The 21575-nt window shown below is 39.7% G+C and overlaps 1 protein-coding gene across 1 annotated transcript in view; it reads right to left on the bottom strand.

The window, feature by feature from the left end:
* Positions 1–21333, bottom strand: part of LOC126281659 (apoptosis inhibitor 5) — an 81064-nt gene extending 59731 nt beyond the window's left edge. The window contains exons 1-3 of the mRNA XM_049980806.1: positions 20926–21333; positions 16140–16301; positions 6939–7104 (exon numbers count right to left, since the gene is read on the bottom strand). Coding sequence (XP_049836763.1) covers positions 6939–7104; positions 16140–16301; positions 20926–21000 — 403 coding nt within the window. The 5' untranslated portion in view covers positions 21001–21333. The remainder of the gene's footprint in view (positions 1–6938; positions 7105–16139; positions 16302–20925) is intronic.
* Positions 21334–21575: the final 242 nt, after the last annotated feature.

The raw sequence follows: 21575 nt of genomic DNA, 5'->3' as shown, positions 1-21575 counted from the left end.
TTTCATAAGTAGCACACAACACAAATTATTTAACGTTCCACCTGGAACACCACAAGAGGCTTTGCTATGTCATGTGTATCTACTTCTAAATTACTCACGTCGGCAGCCATATTATGAAAGGATAGTTGCTACTCGCTATAAAGTGGATATGCCGAGTAGCAGATAGGCATAAAAAAAAAAAGACTGTCACAAAATAAGCTTTGTTTGGTGTTAAGCAGACACTACTTTGGGTTGAGTACCCTCTTCTCACTCCCCTCCCCCCCAAGTTTTCGTGAAATCAACCTTTACCATTTACGTACAATTACACAGTTAAAATACAGTGAAAAACACACACAGTCTGGGTAGAAGACAGCGACATCCAAAATCGACAACATACTGATATACATAGCTGTAATAAAGATAACCACAACTGTATTCTGGGGCATTCGGAAAATGATCTTTGTTAATATCGTGTACTTTGATACAACTACAAATGCACCCAAATATGAGGAGATATAAATAAAACAGAAAGAAACTTCCACATGGGAAAAATATATTAAAAACAAAGATTCCAAGACTTACCAAGCGGGAAAGCGCCGGCAGACAGGCACATGAACAAAACACACAAACACACACACAGAATTACGAGCTTTCGCAACTGGCAGTTGCTTCGTCAGGAAGGAAGGAAGGAGAGGGGAAAATGAAAGGATGTGGGTTTTAAGGGAGAGGGTAAGGAGTCATTCCAATCCCGGGAGCGGAAAGACTTCCCTTAGGGGAAAAAAAGGACAGGTGTACACTCGCGCACACACACACACACACACACACACACACACACACACACACACATATCCATCCGCACATACACAGACACAAGCAGACATATTTAAAGGCAAAGAGTAAGGGCAGAGATGTCAGTCGAGGCGGAAGTACAGAGGCAAAGAAGTTGTTGAAAGACAGGTGAGGTATGAGTGGCGGCAACTTGAAATTAGCGGAGGTTGAGGCCTGGCGGATATCGAGAAGAGAGGATATACTGAAGGGCGAGTTCCCATCTCCGGAGTTCGGATAGGTTGGTGTTGGTGGGAAGTATCCAGATAACTCGGACGGTGTAACACTGTGCCAAGATGTGCTGGCCGTGCATCAAGGCATGTTTAGCCACAGGGTGATCTTCATTACCAACAAACACTGTCTGCCTGTGTCCATTCATGCGAATGGACAGTTTGTTGCTGGTCATTCCCACATAGAAAGCATCACAGTGCAGGCAGGTCAGTTGGTAAATCACGTGGGTGCTTTCACATGTGGCTCTCCCTTTGATCGTGTACACCTTCCGGGTTACAGGACTGGAGTAGGTGGTGGTGGGAGGGTGCATAGGACAGGTTTTACACCGGGGGCGGTTGCAAGGGTAGGAGCCAGAGGGTAGGGGAGGTAGTTTGGGGATTTCATAGGGATGAACCAAGAGGTTACGAAGGTTAGGTGGACGGCGGAAAGACACTCTTGGTGGAGTGGGGAGGATTTCATGAAGGATGGATCTCATTTTGGGGCAGGATTTTAGGAAGTCGTATCCCTGCTGGAGAGCCACATTCAAGGTCTGATCCAGTCCCGGGAAGTATTCTGTTACAAGTGGGGCACTTTTGGGGTTCTTCTGTGAGAGGTTCTGGGTTTGAGGGGATGAGGAAGTGGCTCTGGTTATCTGCTTCTGTACCAGTTTGGGAGGGTAGTTGCGGGATGCGAAAGCTGTTTTCAGGTTGTTGGTGTAATGGTCGAGGGATTCAGGACTGGAGCAGATTCGTTTGCCACGAAGGCCTAGGCTGTAGGGAAGGGACCGTTTGATATGGAATGGGTGGCAGCTGTCATAATGGAGGTACTGTTGCTTGTTGGTGGGTTTGATGTGGACGGATGTGTGCAGCTGGCCATTGGACAGATGGAGGTCAACGTCTAGGAAAGTGGCATGGGATTTGGAGTAGGACCAGGTGAATCTGATGGAACCAAAGGAGTTGAGGTTGGAGAGGAAATTCTGGAGTTGTTCTTCACTGTGAGTCCAGATCATGAAGATGTCATCAATAAATCTGTACCAGACAGTGTTTGTTGGTAATGAAGATCACCCTGTGGCTAAACATGCCTTGATGCACGGCCAGCACATCTTGGCACAGTGTTACACCGTCCGAGTTATCTGGATACTTCCCACCAACACCAACCTACCCGAACTCCGGAGATGGGAACTCGCCCTTCAGTATATCCTCTCTTCTCGATATCCGCCAGGCCTCAACCTCCGCTAATTTCAAGTTGCCGCCACTCATACCTCACCTGTCTTTCAACAACTTCTTTGCCTCTGTACTTCCGCCTCGACTGACATCTCTGCCCTTACTCTTTGCCTTTAAATATGTCTGCTTGTGTCTGTGTATGTGCGGATGGATGTGTGTGTGTGTGTGTGTGTGTGTGTGTGTGTGTGTGTGTGTGTGTGTGTGCGCGCGAGTGTACACCTGTCCTTTTTTTCCCCTAAGGGAAGTCTTTCCGCTCCCGGGATTGGAATGACTCCTTACCCTCTCCCTTAAAACCCACATCCTTTCATTTTTCCCTCTCCTTCCTTCCTTCCTGACGAAGCAACTGCCAGTTGCGAAAGCTCGTAATTCTGTGTGTGTGTTTGTGTGTTTTGTTCATGTGCCTGTCTGCCAGCGCTTTCCCGCTTGGTAAGTATTGGAATCTTTGTTTTCAAATATGAGGAGACATTGACGTGGTTTAAGAAATCAGCCAACAGGGGTGACATTCGAGTCAGTCGTCCAGTTTCGACAAAGACCTTGTTGACCGAAAGCTCATATTGTGACAATCTGTTTTGTTGTGCCTATCTGTGACTCAGCATCTCCAATTATGGTGAGTAGCAACTTTCCTTTTCATAATACTAAAACAGAATGCAAGTAACCTACTACAAACAGCATAGTGAACACATTACCGTAGCAACGATGGCCATGATGCCCATGCCTACCATAGTAGTACAAGTTTATATGCCAACTAGCTATTCACATGAAGAGATTGATGAAATGTATAATGAGATAAAAGAGTATTCAGATACTTAAAGAGAGACAAAAATCTAACTGTGATTAGGGGACTGGAATTCAATAATAGGAAAAGGGGGGGAAGGAAAAATAATAGTTGAATATGGACTACGGGAAAGGAATGAAAGTGGAGGCCGCCTGGTAGAACTTCACACAGACCACAATTTAATCATCACTAACACTGTTTAAAAATTATAAAAGAAGGGGACGAGGCCTAAGGGCACTGGAAGGTTTCAGATTAATCATTCAACGGTTACAGGTTTATGAACCAATTTAAATTGTAAAGCATTTCCAGGGGCAGATCTGGACTCTGACCAAAATTTATTGATTAAGTGTGGATTAAAACTGAAGAAATAGCACAAAAGGATTTGGATAAGTTGAAATAACCAGAGGTTGTCGAGAGTTTCAGGAGCAATGAGCAACAGCTGACTAGAACATGGGAATAGAACACGAGCGAACAGCTTTACAAGACAAAATAGTGTAGGTAGCAGAGGACCAAACCAAGAGATGTTGAATTTAATGGATGAAAGCTGAAAATTTAAAAATGCAGCAGGCGAAAGGCAATACAAAAGTTAAAGAATGAGACTAACAGGAAATGCAAAACAGCTAAGCAGGAATGGCTAGAGGATAAATGTAGACTTTGAGAAAGCTTTTGATGATGTTGACTGGAACATTCTCTCTGAAATTCTAAAGGTAGAAGGGGTAAAACACATGGAGAAAAAGGCTATTTACTTCTTGTACAGAAACGAGATGGCAGTTATAAGAGTTGAGGGGTATGACAGGGAAGCAATGGTTGAGAAGGGAGACAGGGTTGCAGCCTATCCTTTATGTTATTCAATCTGTACACTGAGCAAACATTAAAAGAAAGAAATGAAATCACCTGATAAACAAAGTAAGAGCCTACGGAATATCAGACCAGCTGTGTGGCTGGATTGAAGAGTTTTTAGCAAACAGAACACAACATGTTGTTCTCATTCGAGAGACATCTACAGACATTAAAGTAACCTCTGGCATGCCACCGGGGAGTGTTATGGGACCATTGCTTTTCTCACAAGTTCCATGCGGCTTTTCGCGGATGATGCTGTAGTATACAGAGAAGTTGCAGCATCAGAAAATTGTAGCGAAATGCAGGAAGATCTGCAGCGGATAGGCACTTGGTGCAGGGAGTGGCAACTGACCCTTATCATAGACAAATGTAATCTATTGCGAATACATAGAAAGAAGGATCCTTTATTGTATGATTATATGATAGCGGAACAAACACTGGTAGCAGTTACTTCTGTTAAATATCTGGGAGTATGCGTGCGGTACGATTTGAAGTGGAATGATCATATAAAATTAATTGTTGGTAAGGCGGGTACCAGGTTGAGATACATTGGGAGAGTCCTTAGAAAATGTAGTCCATCAACAAAGGAGGTGGCTTACAAAACACTCGTTCAACGTATACTTGAGTATTGCTCATCAGTGTGGGATCCGTACCAGGTCGGGTTGACGGAGGAGATAGAGAAGATCCAAAGAAGAGTAGCGTGTTTCGTCACAGGGTTATTTGGTAAGCGTGATAAGGTTATGGAGATGTTTAACATACTCAAATGGCAGACTCTGCAAGAGAGGCGCTCTGCATTGCAGTGTAGCTTGCTGTCCAGGTTTCAAGAGGGTGTGTTTCTGCATGAGGAAGGTGGCTTGCGGAGTATAAATGTAGATGTAGAGGGAGGTGAAAATCACAGAGGGAGACCAAGAGATGAACACAGTAAGCAGATTCAGAAGCATGTAGGTTGCAGTAGTAATTCATAGATGAAGAGGCTTGCACAGGATAGAATAGCATGGAGAGCTGCAGTCAGTCAGTCTTCTGACTAAAGATCACAACATCAAGATGGGGAAACATCATGGAATAAAAACAACTCTAACAAAAATTTTACCAGTACATGGCACTGTTAAGTGTCAGAATATGCACACCAAGAGATACACGGCACACAGCACACAGTTATACCTCTCATGAAGGATCGCACACTGCTGGCAAATTGGTCCAATGTCTGCTAACAGACTGGAGAAAAGATTATAAAATTCAAAATGACAATTTCTTTTAAAGTGCAATGTGGCAGAGGGAGGAAAGTAGTTGATCCAATGTATGTCAAAGATGTGGCCACAGCATTGCATGAGGGGTCAAGTAGTGGTGTGCAAACTTGCAATGGACGGGCAATAGATGAAATGTTGGACATCACTGCAAGGACAGAGCATAAAATTCTACAAAACATTCTGCATTGCTATCCATACAATATCACCCATATTCAGAAGTTGCTTTCTGCTGACCTGCTAGCAAGAAAAACGTTCACTTTGGAATTTCTTGCTCACATGGAAGCAGACAATGTATGGCAATGGAACATTCTGTGGACGGACGAAGCCCACTTCTATCCTCAAGGACAACCCAATACACAGAATTGCAGAATATGGGTAACGGAAAGCCTGCATGCACATCAACCAGTACCACTTCATTCTACAAAGGTGACTGTGTTGTGTCGCTGGCTTGCATCTTCAAAGGGCCGTATTTTTTTGAGATGAGCCCTGCGGGTCTTGTTACCTGTACCATCACTGGTAAACACTATAAGAGATTTTTCTGTGCGCCGATGTCATTCTAACTCGGCAACAGTATGGCTGTGTGGGTCAGATCACTTCTATGCAAGATGACAGTGCCATCAATTGGTAAAATTTTTTCCCGTGACATTTCCTCCTGTGTCATTAACATGCTCTTCAAATTTGATATTCTGAGCAATGGTTCTCTTTCTACAGTGTTCTGAAACTGCAACTTTAATATAGACACCCCATACATCATCCATGTTTTTTTTCTTATTTTTTCTTTATTACACACACACACACACACACACACACACACACACACACACACACACACACACACAAGATTAGCATACAATATTTAGAATGGGTGTAAACGTATCATTTACACCACAATGTGCTACCACACTGAAATGAGGTGTCATTCCAAGTACCAAATTAATATGCGACACACAACACCATGCCACCCGGCAGCTTTCCTGGCATGTGCTGCTTACATGGGTGAAGTTATATGAAAATGATGATATGCAGTTACTTACGTTGTTCTTTGAAATTTATGCATAACTTTACCCAGTGGACCACAAACAAAATACGCTATGCCAGAGAAGTCATCTGGCTGTAGGTACTAAATACTATCTCGCAAAGCTGGGATGGGTTGCAAGTTAACAACAAATGGCAGTCAATGGAAATGTACTACATTTTGTCACATAGACACACACAGATGGTCATGTCTTTTGCAAGAGTTATAAAATGGTGCCAGGATACTCTAAACACAAGATGAGGTTTTCAGCTGGGAAAAATATGTTACCAGCTTATGATAACGGCTGTCTGTGTATTGCACATACTAATTGTTGGTAATCTTTGGTGGGAGCATCTGGTGCTCCTATTCTCACAGAGTGACTATCATTTATTGTCAAAGTTTAAGGAATACAAAGGCGAAAAAGTATTTTTCAGACAATGAAGATATTGAAAAGCGGCTGTGATAAAGTGGATGATGGAATAAAATATGAATTTGGGATAAGTAAGTACACACTTGGGCAGGAAATAAATGTATGGGCATTAGTGATTATTACATGGGAAAGCAAATGAAGGTATATTCTTGAGATTCATCATATTAAAATAAAAGAATGGTGTCTCAGAAAATTTACTTTGTTTTGCATCATAACTTTCCAGGTAATTCTAATACGAAGTTTTGCTGCATCTCTGAGAGCTAGTAGATACCACTTCAAATACTCAAAAATGAAGGCAGGTATAAGCAAAATATGGAAATAAGCATACTAGGGATTCTTTCAATCATTCAGTAACTTAACAGTAAACTGATAATATGAACCAAAGTCTCCTTACCTTTAGCGTCCATTTTAAAAAGTGTCATCAGTGAGTTATGAACCACGCTAAGTTCTGTAGGATCTCCAACTTGCAGCAATTGAGCCAGAATGTCTGCTATTTTCCTTGTGTGCTTGTTGTTGTCCTTACACAAATTTGGTAGGTCTTTTACAGCTTGTTTTCGTATCTGTGGAAAGAAAACGATTTGTTCGGCCATTTACAATACACACACTAAAGCTGCTCATTGGCCAGTTTTCATATGTGACATTGCCCCAAAGCCAAGCCTCAAACAAAATTTACAAAAACCGTCAATAAAGTCATAAAACAGTAAAACTTCTAAGAACAATGACTAAAACTGCCATGAATTATGTACTTCTTTCTCCCATGGAATCTTGTACATAATATTCTCTACTTCTGTACCTTGACTGAAGCTCCATTCTAGTTCCAAGTGCAGGTTTCTGCTACTATTTTCAAACAGCCTTAAAACTGAAATTAAACACGTTTCTTATAGAACTATCCTAGCCACTATTACATGAGCGTCAGATAAGGTAAACATCAAGAAGGCTCTACAAAGGTGATTCAATGAATAAGTAGCAAAAGCCAGAATACTGCGAGATGTTTTAAATTTCATATTCATGTGGTCCTAGAAGACGGAAGCACATTTCATTTGGAAGACAACAAGTGTTCCAATGTTCTGGGACAATGAACTGCAGCCAGTGTAAGACAGCAGGTGCGTCAATGGAGTATTTATGATTAAAACAGTACGCAGCTGTGTAATTTTTGCTGTCAATGGTATCGTCCAAGAGATGTTCAATATGCAATGCAACCTGTATCTGGTGATAGTTTGTATTTCACAGAAAGTTAAGTTCAATTCACTGCAGTAATTCAGCAAAAGGGGAGGAAGACTGGTGGTCCTGTGCAATTTTCTACTGATGCCACACTGCAATGAGTCAGGAACAGTCTGCGAAGATCATTTACATTATTATCTCAGTTGCGACAGTGAAAGCCACATTCCTACTGCACCATTTGTGACAAAGCAAGCTGGGATATTTTTATTTCTCATCTTGTTTTGCCATCTACCCCCTAAAAATTCATTTTTTTTTTCAGTTTTGTGCTATTAACATACATGAATACAATCTTCATTTTCATAAATGAGAAAGGTTGGCCCTCTGTTTTAAAGAGGATAACACTAGGTCTGATTTTATGCTTAGTTTTATGTATGCAATTGATTTTCTAATTTATTTTGAATATTCCTAGTTAGCATCTTTCATTATAGGGCAAAAGTCTTGTTCCTCCTGCCACCGAACTTCACTAATTCCCACTATATCTAACTTAAACCTATCCATTTCCCTTTTTAAATTTTCTAACCTACCTGCCTGATTAAGGGATCTGACATTCCACGCTCCGATTCGTAGAACGCCAGTTTTCTTTCTCCTGATAACGACATCCTCTTGAGTAGTCCCCACCCGGAGATCCGAATGGGGGACTATTTTACCTCCAGAATATTTTACCCAAGAGGACGCCATCATCATTTAATCATACAGTAAAGCTGCATGCCCTCGGGAAAAATTACGGCCGTAGTTTCCCCTTGCTTTCAGCCGTTCGCAGTACCAGCTCAGCAAGGCCGTTTTGGTTATCGTTACAAGGCCAGATCAGTCAATCGTCCAGACTGTTGCCCCTGCAACTACTGAAAAGGCTGCTGCCCCTCTTCAGGCACCACGCGTTTGTCTGGCCTCTCAACAGATACCCCTCCGTTGCAGTTGCACCTATGGTACGGCTATCTGTATCGCTGAGGTACACAAGCCTCCCCACCAACCGCAAGGTCCATGGTTCATTGGGGGGGGGGGGGGGTTATTAGCATGGTGGGCCAAAAGGAGAGAGCATTTCGCATGGATATGAGCTACTATCTGTAGAGTGACACAGCCATAGTGTAGGAGTAGCCAATTACTTACACTTACACTTACACTTACACACACACACACACACACACACACACACACACACACTATCGATTAGCCCAGTATGGCCAATATTGAGGCAACACAGTATGATGGATTCCTTCCATGCAGAAGGGGAGAGCTACATGCAGCAGCAGTTTTGATGGTGTGGAATGTATTAGAGGGGGCAGTAGCCAACCAGATGTCATTCCATTTTTGAATAAGCAGAGCTTTTATTTGCACCCGCAAACCTTCACCTGGGATCGTCAAAACTAATGGAGGGCGAATAATCACTCCTCTTGCCAAATGGTTGGCCATTTTATTCGCAAGGATACTGACATGCAAAAAGGGTGGAATATACATGGCCTGGTCAGAAAACTGTCGAACAGTGACTGTGTAGGACATCAAAGGGTTGTACGACAGGGATTGAATAGGGAAGATTCCTGCTTCAGCAAGAGACTTTCTGCAGGACTATAGCAGAAACTTTATTATCCCATCTTTGGTTTCCTGGCTTCTTGGATTATCCAAAAATCCGTCTGCAGCCCATACAGAACAGTGTGCCATCATTATCAATAGATTTTACTCCTGTCACAACAGGTGTCCACACATCTCACAAATACTCAGATAAAAGACTACTGTACTGCCAGACTGCACAAAAAAGGGCAGCTTGTTTTGTATTATCATGAAGTAGGGGAGATAGTGCCACAGACATGATACGTGAATTGGAGTGGCAATCATTAAAACAAAGGCGTTTTTCATCGAGAAGGGGTCCTCTCATGAAATTTCAATCTCCAGTTTTCTCCTCCGATTGTGAAAACATTCTGTTGGCGCCCACCTACATGGGGAGAAATGATCATCACGATAAAATAAGAGACATCAGGGATCGCACAGAAAAATTTAAGTGCTCGTTCTTCCCACGCGTTGTTCGAAAGTGGAATGGTCGAGAGACAGCTTGAAGGTGGTTCACTGAACCCTCCGCCAGGCACTTTATTGTGAATAGCAAAGTAATCACATAGATGTAGATGTTTGCTTTACTGTACTCTTTAATATGTTGTTTTATACACATGCTTTTTAAGTTCATTACTGTATTCATTTCAATTTTAAATCTGCGGTGTAGTTTTATACAGTTTATTAAGTTGTGATTCAGAAGTGTAAGGGAGCCTAAAAAAGGCTACAAATCAGACAAGGATATGTGCACAACTGAACAGAAACCATGTGTTCTGCAAATATTTGGCAAAGGTGACTCAGTTACTAAATTAGCCTTTGAAATGGATGTTGGAGTGACAATCATTAAAGACTGAAAGAGAACCAAAAAGTTCTTTAAGTTTTTTCCGTAACTGCAGGTGGTGAAAAGACTTACTTGAGTAAGAAAAAATAATCAGATTTAGGCAAGTTGCATCTCAATGTGGTTCACTTTAGACTACAATTATTTCTGTTTTAATACTAAAATGTATTGTCAGAAAGACGGCTTAGCAATGGGCAATTCTTTGGCTGGGACAGTTGCAGACATTTTTGTGAACCACATTGAGATGCAATTCCTGAAAAATAACCCTTATATTGCAAACAAAATCATATATTACAAGCTTTATAATGGTTCAAAAGATGAAACTGAGAAGCTTGCTGTAAAATTAAACTCTATGCATCCAAAGTTACAATTTACAGTTGAGCATGAAAATCAAAAGTCTATTAACTATCTAGATCTCACTATAATTAGTAACAATGGGAAACATTGATTCACCATACACAGAAAACCTACAACCACTACTGTTATTATTATTGCCACATCATGTCATCCTGACAAATATAAAAAAGCATTTTTCAAGTCTATGATACACCGAATACTAAAACTACCACTGGAAGCTAATGAGGTAAAAAGGAAATGACCATCTTAAAACAAATTGCGAAGACCAACTCTTTCGACACACAACAAGTAGATATCATTTTTAATAAAGTGCAACAATCACAAAGTACTCCACTAATAGGTAATCCAAAATATATGAAGATGACATATGGGAAATATATCAGATAGAATTACCAATTTATTCAAAAAGTCTGGAATAACAATAGCATTCACAACTGGCAATACTTTCCAACAAAAATTAAGACATACCATAAGTAAAGATAATGAAAAATTTACCAGATCAGGATTGTATAAGATGCAATGTAAAGACTGTGAGAAAATATATATCGGCCAAACAGGTCGAAATTTTGCAGTAACGTACAAAGAACATTTGTCGGGTACCTCATAACAAAATCTGTATTCGGCCATCACATAACATTCAACAACCATGCTGAGGGGACAGTAGAGCAGAATCTACAAGTTCTTCATTATGCAAATAAAGGCTGACTTATGAAAACCAAATCATCAATGCTGCTCAATGAACAGTTAGATTTCCGCAAAAAATATTTTTATGACCTTTTTGACGAAATTTTATAGAGAAGATGCACCTACTCCTGTTATAAAATATAAGATTAGTTATAACCATGGCAAAAGCTATGTATGAAAAATATGCTATACAACATATAAAATTTTCATTAAATTGAAATTGATTATTATAAAACTGTTAGATCAATGAGTTCTAAATATTTAATCAGTGCTCTCATCAGTTGTTCATACATACATAATGTGGAGCCTACTCTTGGCTGCTACCCTACCGTTATAAAGAAAGTCACTACGAAAACTACAGTTAAAGTAAGACGATTCTGCAACATCCATCAAAGATGCAATTGTGATGTAGGCGACTCGGTATAATCGATATATACCACAACTCCAAGGACTTTTACATCTCTGATTTAACTGACACTGTGATAGTATTAAGGTTGCCCATAGAGGGCACAGCTATTACACATCGTAGTTTACCGTTTTTATGTAAAATATAAACAAGTTTTACACATACTAACTATCTGTTAATCAGGCATTTTAAATGAATCAATTTTATGTTATTAGTGTATTTCGCACTTGTATACTTTGACAATAGTGTCATATTATGAACGCTGATTGGAAGTTGTGCGAGAGGAAGTAGGTGGAGCCTCTGCATATTTAAGCTCATGCTCAGCACTAAACCGTCAGTTGACTTCATAGCAGCTGAGGAGAGCTCTGCCTACCATCCTCCAAGGAAGCCATGGGTATAATAAGTTTTATTTTGTTAAAATTTTGTTATCATTAGACACTTTTCATTTTATTTTAAGATTGGTCTCTAGTATTTTCTAAAATTAATTCACAGGTCTGAAGATGGTTATACAAATATAACCGAAACCGGTCACCTATGTTATTGAGACATAAGTGTTGTGATCAAGACTGAACTTTAGTTAAAATATAATACTCTATTGATCACTGTTTCCAAAAATGTTTATCGAAGTTCTAAAAAAGTACTGATGGTAGAGACATGAAATTTTCACAGCATGCAAAGTGTGAGATCCAACACATACGTAACTAGAATAATTAAAATATCCGGAATTGTTTTGTTTTTATGTTCATTTATTTACAAAATTGTCAAAAAAATTGAGGGAAAAAAAACCGTAACATGCTCCACAATACAATTTTAGTAATAATTCTAGTTCAGTGTACCTAGAAAGGCACATTCAATTATTATGGAGAATTGTAAGTTGGTGTCTTAAAAAGTTTCGAAGATAATGGGTCACAAAGTTCGATAAGTTAACATTGGCGGCATAGGACATACAACGTCCCCTTAAAGGCATTACCCACAAACAAATCCGGTGTATGGTTTCAGTTGCGTGAGACTGCAGTCGTGTGTGTGTGTGTGTGTGTGTGTGTGTGTGTGTGTGTGTGTGTGTGTGTGTGTGTGTGTTTTGACGAAGTCCTTAATGGCCGAAGCTTTATTTGTGACAGTCTTTTTGTTGTGCCTGACTGGGACTCATCATCATCGCTGTACGGAGATCACAAATCCGACAGATTTGAGACAATGGATCCACGCCACAGTAGACACCATAACACCTGTCCTGCTTATGAACATGTGGTGAGAAATGGCGTAATGTTTCGATATTTGTCAAGCTAGTAATGGTGCCCAGATTAAAACTATACCAACAGAATGTACACTTTTGGAATTTTAACAGAGAACCACACCATGATGCAGAACATGTCTATGGCAATGTTTGCCAATGGAGGTGGCTGAGCATCTCTGTGATGCTTTCACATTTACTAAATGAATCCGTAATGAAATGCACTGCTCTTCTTTGGATCTTCTCTATTTCCTCTATCAATCCCATCTGGTATGGATTTTGTTGAATAATGGATTTGTAAGTTACCTCCTTTGTGGATTTATATTTACTGAGGATAATCTTAACTCTGACTGCTGGGGATGTGTAAACTCGTCATGGCTCGCTGTTCCCTGGCGCACCTGATGTAGCCTTGGGTCTTCCCTAAGGACGTGTTTACACGTACCGCGCCACCAACCTTCCCACCACTAGGGACAAGTTTAGGCACGCTGAGTCACAGCTACCTGAGAGCTACAAATGTGTATACACGCAGAGCTGTCTTTCCACCCTGCTCTTCCAGTACCTGTTCAGTTGTCTGTCTGTAGAGTTCGACAGTGTACATATATTTGTTGCTGTGTTCCCTCTATGCAGGACTCGACTTAAGATTCTTGTATTTTCGTCAGTTTTCTTAGTTTCTACGTGAGAAATGTCACGTTGCCACGGTTGAACAGATAAAGAAATCCCAGATATGCTTACTAAGAGCGACAGTGATGATGTTAACAGCGATGAGTCTTCAACAGAATCTCAAGGCTGTAGGCCTCAGTCCTTTACATCAGAGGGGAGAGCAAGAATTACAGTCAGCAGTCTCTCAGAATCTGAGGAATCAGAAAGTGACAGCGAAACGGTTTGGAAAAGAGCATACCTAAGTGACACATTTGACTGGAAAGAAACCAATTTCCAGCCACTAAACCATTATTTCAATGACTCGAGTTCAGGACACAAATGTCAATTAGATACTGACCCAAGTATTCTTTCAATTTTTGTGATATTTATGTCTCAAGAACTGTTGCAATTTATTGCAGGCAAAACAAATCGTTTTTACACTTATACCACAGAAAATACTAGAGAGTCTGAATTCTCGACTGTCAAAGTGGACAGACACTGGATTTGAGGAAATCTATTGTTTTGTTGCTGTTTGCCTTCTAATGGCTAAGTTAAGACACTATTAAGTAATTATTGGTCCAGAGATACACTTTTGAACACACCAGTTTTCAGCAAAATTATGTCCTGAGACCGTTTTTGTCTACTTCTGAGAATGCTACACTTCAGTGATAACTCTGTGAGTATTGGAAGCAACAGTATATTTAAAATTAGGACGATTGTTGACACAGTTCTCCGGAAATGTGATAATATGAAAGCAGACATGTTCCAAAATTCTACAACAGACTGACGTCAGTCTTGTGCTTCCATCTGATGACCCTTCTCAAGAACAAGACTGACCTGCACTTTCTTGCCCAACATCAGCAACCTTGCTCCTTTAAGCAACCTATAGTGGACTGCCGCTAGAAAAGTAGTGGTATCCTGCCAGGTTTCATGGGCTTTTTTCTCTTGAGCAAAATCACTTTTCTATCTTATGGACACTTATTTTGATATCTGTCATTTTGATGTTAGTGTGATGATTTAAATGAGGAACTACAGTGTGATCTTCCTCAGTGAAACGGTTAAAAAAAAAAAAAAGAGTTTAGTATTTTGACCTTATCCATGTCATCCTCCATTTAGGTGCCATTATGGTTACAAAGAGTTTGGACAGATGACTTTGAGCCATTTACCGACTTAACAAAAGGCCAAAACATCCTAGGATTTTCTGTCAAGTCGACTATTTTAATTCCAATGTTTGCTTACAGGAGGTGTTGCAGAGATTTATTTCACGCTAAGTGTGATTTCTTGGCTTGGAGGGTAAATGTCAGACTACATATCTTAAGTTCTGCTGTTGGATGCACAGTCAGCTCAAGGATTTTTAACTGTCACTTATCTCCTTTTCCAAATCTCGCAATGTTTGTTACTGTGGAAAATGCAGAATTTCACAATGTTTTGGAGTACGCATTAAACTTTTGGGACCCTGTAAGTGGCAGGATGGGTTAGTTTAAGGATTATAGGAAGACAAGGGTCAGAGAAAAGACAAGAGCCTGTCACCTTGAATAGGTCCATTCCCGGCAAAGCACTGTGGTATTCATGAGCATGGGCAGCCATTTATAAACTTTTAACACGGCTTCTGGGAGTCCGTTTGTGGCACTGGATTTGCATAACAATACACTGTAACTATAACCTTGACTGTTCGACTATTGAATGAAAGCATATTTCACTGCTGTGATCAAACTAAAAAATAAAATTGCACATCAATATTCTAAAAAATAAAAAAAATAGAAAAAAAACACCTGTGCATGCTTTTTAAGTACAAAGAAATATGAAACTGTATGAATAGTAGGTACCGAGAATTGAGAAGAAGACAACCTCAGATAATTATAACGCTCTCGGACTTTGTATCTACAGTGCACTCAAGGTATGTTTTAAACACCGAATGCTCTGATTTGGCTAACCATCATCACAGGTTGTCCAACTAAATCATTTAGTCTAAAATGTGACCAATCCTGAACTTCTAATTTCTTTGTTGTAGAATGTCACACTCAAGTAAGAAAGATCTGTAACAACAACCAGTTTTAATGTACTTGAAAATATTGATTTAGAACTACTGGTGGATGTTAGTAAAATTACTCTACGAATTATGGAGATTGGAGAGACTTCACTATACTGAATTTAGTCCTCGTATGTGCTTGGTCCACAGTTTATGTACGTATTACACAGTGATATGTATTATTCTGCATCATGAAAGACTTGCGTGTACAAAAGGAACACTGACCTAAATTCAGCATGTCAGCATCCACCACCAGAGGACACCATCAAATACAACAACACGGCATCTACAAACACATGCCACAACCCTACTACATCATGGGTGGAATAGGATCCTTCCATTGACCCCAATAATAAAATGGTACTGAATTATGGTAAAAATTATGTATTGGGCCCCAATTGCAGTTTTCAATATGATGCAGACATAAACATTAGGATTTGCTGCTGGTCAATTTGTTACCACAGCCAGATTTTGTTTTCACATTCATTGACTTCGCCAGCTTACAACCAAATTGTCACCTTCCAAACTAACCTAGACCTCAGGCTGCATCTACAGATCAGTTTGTCGTCACAACCAAGGTTTCAGGACGGGATCCAATACGAAACTTTAGCTCACTTTTTTCTCCATTTATGCAGATGATTAATTAGGTATACTTACAGCAATGTCTTCATCTTCGCACAAATCAAGCTGTGCTTCAATCGCTTTGTCAGCTAGGGCTGGGAAGTGCTTGAAAAATCTTGCAATGAACTGCGAGGCCAATCTTTTTTCCTTTGGTGAACCTTTGACTGCTTTTAGGATTTCAAGATATTCATTTTCATGCTGAAAGTGTTGTAGAAAGTAAGTCATGAAATTGAACAGTTATAGAAACTAAAAACAAAAGTTTACATACAATTACAAGTTTTTAAAGCTCTTCAGATGGTACTAAATGGAAAGACAAAACCAATAGCCCTAATTAAGTGCTTCACATGATCTCACATGGTTTTGTTGAAACCTTACATATGATACAATATTCTAAAGAAAATTCCACAAGAATGCACCCTGCAACAAAATAACAGCTAGCTGTAGGACCGAGTATATCTATAATTATGTGCCAAAGAGGAACACAGAGATTATTTAACACAGTGTTCCAAAGATGACAATCTGAACGACCTACAAGATCTTAAAACACATAATGACCACTCTAATGAGAAAGGCATACATGGATAAATGTGAGAACAAAACAAGAAAAAATGACTGGAGAACCATTTCGAAAATCCTCTTTGGCCAAATTATAACAAGTATTGAAACCTTGTTTTTCATGTGCCAAAACTGCATCAAAGTTGCACTGTGTGTGACAGCAGACTTGAAAATTTGAATAAGGGACTGAATAATTGTAGGTGTACGTTCCCTTTATGGTAACTCGTAAATGAAGAGTAATTAGTAAAATTTCTTAATGTAGGAAAAACTTTCAGTGCATATATGAACTAACTGTCAATTGCACAAATGAGGAGATACAAACTTTAATGTGTGGAAGGAAACAGAAATCTGAGAACACTTAAAGCTATTATGATGAGGAGGGGGGGGGGGGGGGGGGGGGCTTATGCAAAGGCAACATCCTATGGCAAAGAAATTTACAAACTATCATGTCAAACACATTTCCTTATGTTTACAAAAGACTTCTATCAGCATTTCTGACAATGTTTACAACAAATTGTCTTTAATAAGCTCTTCAGTGTGACAGATACAATTACTTTTGCCTAATGGTCCCAGATCAGTAACATGTACGCAAAGACATAAGCTCACATTTCTCATATTGGCCTACTGCAATACAGCTTCACCAGCTACCATGCATGTTTCATTTCTTCAGCCCTTCACCATACTGTTTCTCTCTAATGATTTTGTCAGTGTGAGGGCATGCAGCTTTACTGTATGATTAAATGACAATGGTGTCCTCTTGGGTAAAATATTCCGGAGGTAAAATAGTCCCCCATTCGGATCTCCAGGCGGGGACTACTCAGGAGGATGTCGTTATCAGGAGAAAGAAAACTGGCGTTCTACGGATCGGAGCGTGGAATGTCAGATCACTCAATCGGGCAGGTAGGTTAGAAAATTTAAAAAGGGAAATGGATAGGTTAAAGTTAGATATAGTGGGAATTAGTGAAGTTCGGTGGCAGGAGGAACAAGACTTCTGGTCAGGTGACTACAGGGTTACAAACACAAAATCAAATAGGGGTAATGCAGGAGTAGGTTTAATAATGAATAGGAAAATAGGAATGAGGGTAAGCTACTACAAACAGCATAGTGAACGCATTATTGTGGCCAAGACAGATATGAAGCTCACACCTACTACAGTAGTACAAGTTTATATGCCAACTAGCTCTGCAGATGACGAACAAATTGAAGAAATGTATGCCGAAATAAAAGAAATTATTCAGACAGTGAAAGGAGACGAAAATTTAATAGTCATGGGTGACTGGAATTCGGTAGTAGGAAAAGGGAGAGAAGGAAACGTAGTAGGTGAATATGGATTGGGGGGGAGAAATTAAAGAGGAAGCCGCCTGGTAGAATTTTGCACAGAGCACAACTTAATCATAGCTAACAATTGGTTTAAGAATCATGAAAGAAGGTTGTATACATAGAAGAACCCTGGAGATAATATAAGGTATCAGATACATTATATAATGGTAAGACAGAGATTTAGGAACCAGGTTTTAAATTGTAAGACATTTCCAGGGGGCAGATGTGGACTCTGACCACAATCTTGGTTACGACCTGTAGATTAAAACTGAAGAAACTGCAAAAAGGTGGGAATTTAAGGAGATGGGACATGGATAAACTAAAAGGACAAGAGGTTGTACAGAGTTTCAGGGAGAGCATAAGGGAACAATTGACAGGAATGGGGGAAAGAAATACAGTAGAAGAAGATTGGGTAGCTATGAGGGATGACGTAGTGAAGGCAGCAGAGGATCACATAGGTAAAAAGACGAGGGCTAGTAGAAATCCTTGGGTAACAGAAGAAATATTAAATTTAATTGATGGAAGGAGAAAATATAAAAATGCAATAAATGAAGCAGGCAAAAAGGAATACAAGCGTCTCAAAAATGAGATCAATAGGAAGTGCAAAATGGCTAAGCAGGGATGGCTAGAGGACAAATATAAGGATGTAGAGGCTTATCTCACTAGGGGTAAGATACATACTGCCCACAGGAAAATTAAAGAGACCTTTGGAGATAAGAGAACCACTTGTAGGAACATCAAGAGCTCAGATGGAAACCCAGTTCTAAGCTAAGAAGGGAAAGCAGAAAGGTGGAAGGAGTATATAGAGGGTCTATACAAGGGTGTTGTACTTGAGGACAATATTATGGAAATGGAGGAGGATGTGGGTGAGGATGAGATAGGAGATGTGATACTGCGTGAAGAGTTTGACAGAGCATTGAAAAACCCGAGTCGAAACAAGGACCCCGGAATAGACAACATTCCATTGGAACTACTGACGGCTTTGGGAGAGCCAGTCCTGACAAAACTCTACCATCTGGTGAGAAAGATGTATGAAACAGGCGAAATACCCTCAGACTTCAAGAAGAACATAATAATTCCAATCCCAAAGAAAGCAGGTGTTGACAGATGTGAAAATTACCGAACTATCGGTTTAATAAGTCACAGCTGCAAAATACTAACACGAATTCTTTACAGACGAATGGAAAAACTACTAGAAGACGACCTCAGGAAAGATCAGTTTGGATTCCGTAGAAATACTGGAACACCTGAGGCAATACTGACCTTGCGACTTATCTTAGAAGAAAGAGTAAGGAAAGGCAAACCTACGTTTCTAGCATTTGTAGACTTAGAGAAAGCTTTTGACAATGTTGACTGGAATACTCTCTTTCAATTTCTAAAGGTGACAGGGGTAAAATACGGGGAGCGAAAGGCTATTTACAATTTGTACAGAAACCAGATGGCAGTTAAAAGAGTCGAGGGGCATGAAAGGAAAGCAGTTGTTGGGAAGGGAGTAAGACAGGGTCGTAGTCTCTCTCCGATGTTATTCAATCTGTATATTGAGCAAGCAGCAAAGGAAACAAAGCAAAATTCGGAGTAGGTATTAAAATCCATGGAGAAGAAATAAAAACTTTGAGGTTCGCCGATGACATTGTAATTCTGTCAGAGACAGCAAAGGACTTGGAAGAGCAGTTGAACAGAATGGACAGTGTCTTGAAAGGAGGGTATAAGATGAACATCAACAAAAGCAAAACGAGGATAATGGAATGTAGTCAAATTAAGTCGGGTGAAGTGAAACATGGACAATAAATATTTTGGACAAGAAGAGAATAGAAGCTTTCGAAATGTGGTGCTACAGAAGAATGCTGAAGATTAGATGGGTAGATCACATAGCTAACGAGGAGGTATTGAATAGGATTGGGGAAAAGAGAAGTTTGTGGCACAACTTGACGAATAGAAGGGATCGATTGGTAGGACATGTTCTGAGGCATCAAGGGATCACCAATTTAGTATTGGAGGGCAGCGTGGAGGGTAAAAATCATAGAGGGAGACCGAGAGATGAATACACTAAGCAGATTCAGAAGGATGTAGGTTGCAGTAGGTACTGGGAGATGAAGAAGCTTGCACATAATAGAGTGGCATGGAGAGCTGCTGCATCAAACCAGTCTCAGGACTGAACAACAACGACATAAGCCAATCAACATGGGGAAAAAAAATACTCCTTACACATGAACACCACTTTAAAATAACATTTAATTGTTTACTACCATACACCTATATCTACAGTAGATGCTGGCCTCAAAGTAAAGTGTTTTACCCAACAAATAAAAAATATACAGCAGACCTAGTTAAACTACATACTTCTCACATGTAGCCATCGACTTATCCCAACTAAGGATGAAATGCGACAGACACAGTGAAGAGCAGAGCTAAACAATGTTAAAATTTTGTCTAATTATAAGCTTAGTGGTGTCAAGACAGGCATATCTGATGACATACAGGTCGAAAATGGTTATAAGATTAATGCAAAACTGTAGCAGTGGCTGACTTTTAAATTCTACAAATTTCAGTCGAAAATATCTTTTGTTAAATGATCTGGGAAACAAATTATACTACTACTATATTGTTTGTTACATTCAGTGACCTGCTGCAATTTAATGACTGGAACACAACCAGTGGCATCGTTAATGTTGAATATTTGGTAATAACAGTATTATACGTCCGCGAAGGTTAAGCGCTCTACACATTGAATACGCTTATAGCTACACACATACGGGGTGCAATGCTGGTGAAAAAGCGAGAACTTGAATGGAGAAAGAGTTATCAAACAACAAATTTCAGGAATTCCAATCACTTCAGCGCATGCACATCTTTTGCGAACACTACACCTATTGCACGTTTAAGAAAGTACCAATGCACTTCTTGAAACCTTTACATCCCTGCTATGGTTTATAAACTTCGCTCTTACCTCTCCGATCTTCTCTTTAGCGTCTGCCAAAATACCAAAATTTTTATAAAGTTTTTCTATGCTATCAGTAGCCATTGCACTTCAGCATACACCAAATTTACGTTGCAAATTGTTTTTCTTCAGAAATAATCAAGTTTAGTAGACAATAATAAACTGAGGCCGCACTACAAGAAAACAGCTACACTTCCGTAAACAAACAGCATGAATTGCTCAGCATCAGCCCACAGCACACCGTTTCTCCACATTTAGAGGGAAAACACGAACACAGACATCCGATGGCAAAGAGCCAAATCTACTATCGATTTAAGTAGTGATCTCTGCTAGTGCACTAATCGCACTTTTAAAACATCGCATTGTTTGATACTAGTAACATTATTGACAAGCGAAAGTGGCCACACAAATAAAAATAGAAAACTGAAACACAAAATATCTATTTCAAGCAACAAAACCTTAAACGTTTCACTTTAACTAAGTTGACTATGAGTGTTAGGAGAAACTTAGTGATTAGTACACTAGCTAACAATTTTTTGCCTGTGTTTCACAATCCTACGTTTTACTGGCGCAATTTTGATTCAAACTTATGATGCTTTATTTAGTTAATCCTTGGTGAATAAGTAATGTTTTTCTTAACTTCGTATTCTCTAAATGAG

The sequence above is a fragment of the Schistocerca gregaria genome, chromosome 7, assembly GCF_023897955.1.
Source record: "Schistocerca gregaria isolate iqSchGreg1 chromosome 7, iqSchGreg1.2, whole genome shotgun sequence".
NCBI classification, from domain to species: Eukaryota; Metazoa; Arthropoda; class Insecta; order Orthoptera; family Acrididae; genus Schistocerca; species Schistocerca gregaria.
The sequence above is the reverse complement of the archived record's forward strand: the minus strand, read 5'-3'. Positions and strand labels throughout refer to the sequence as shown.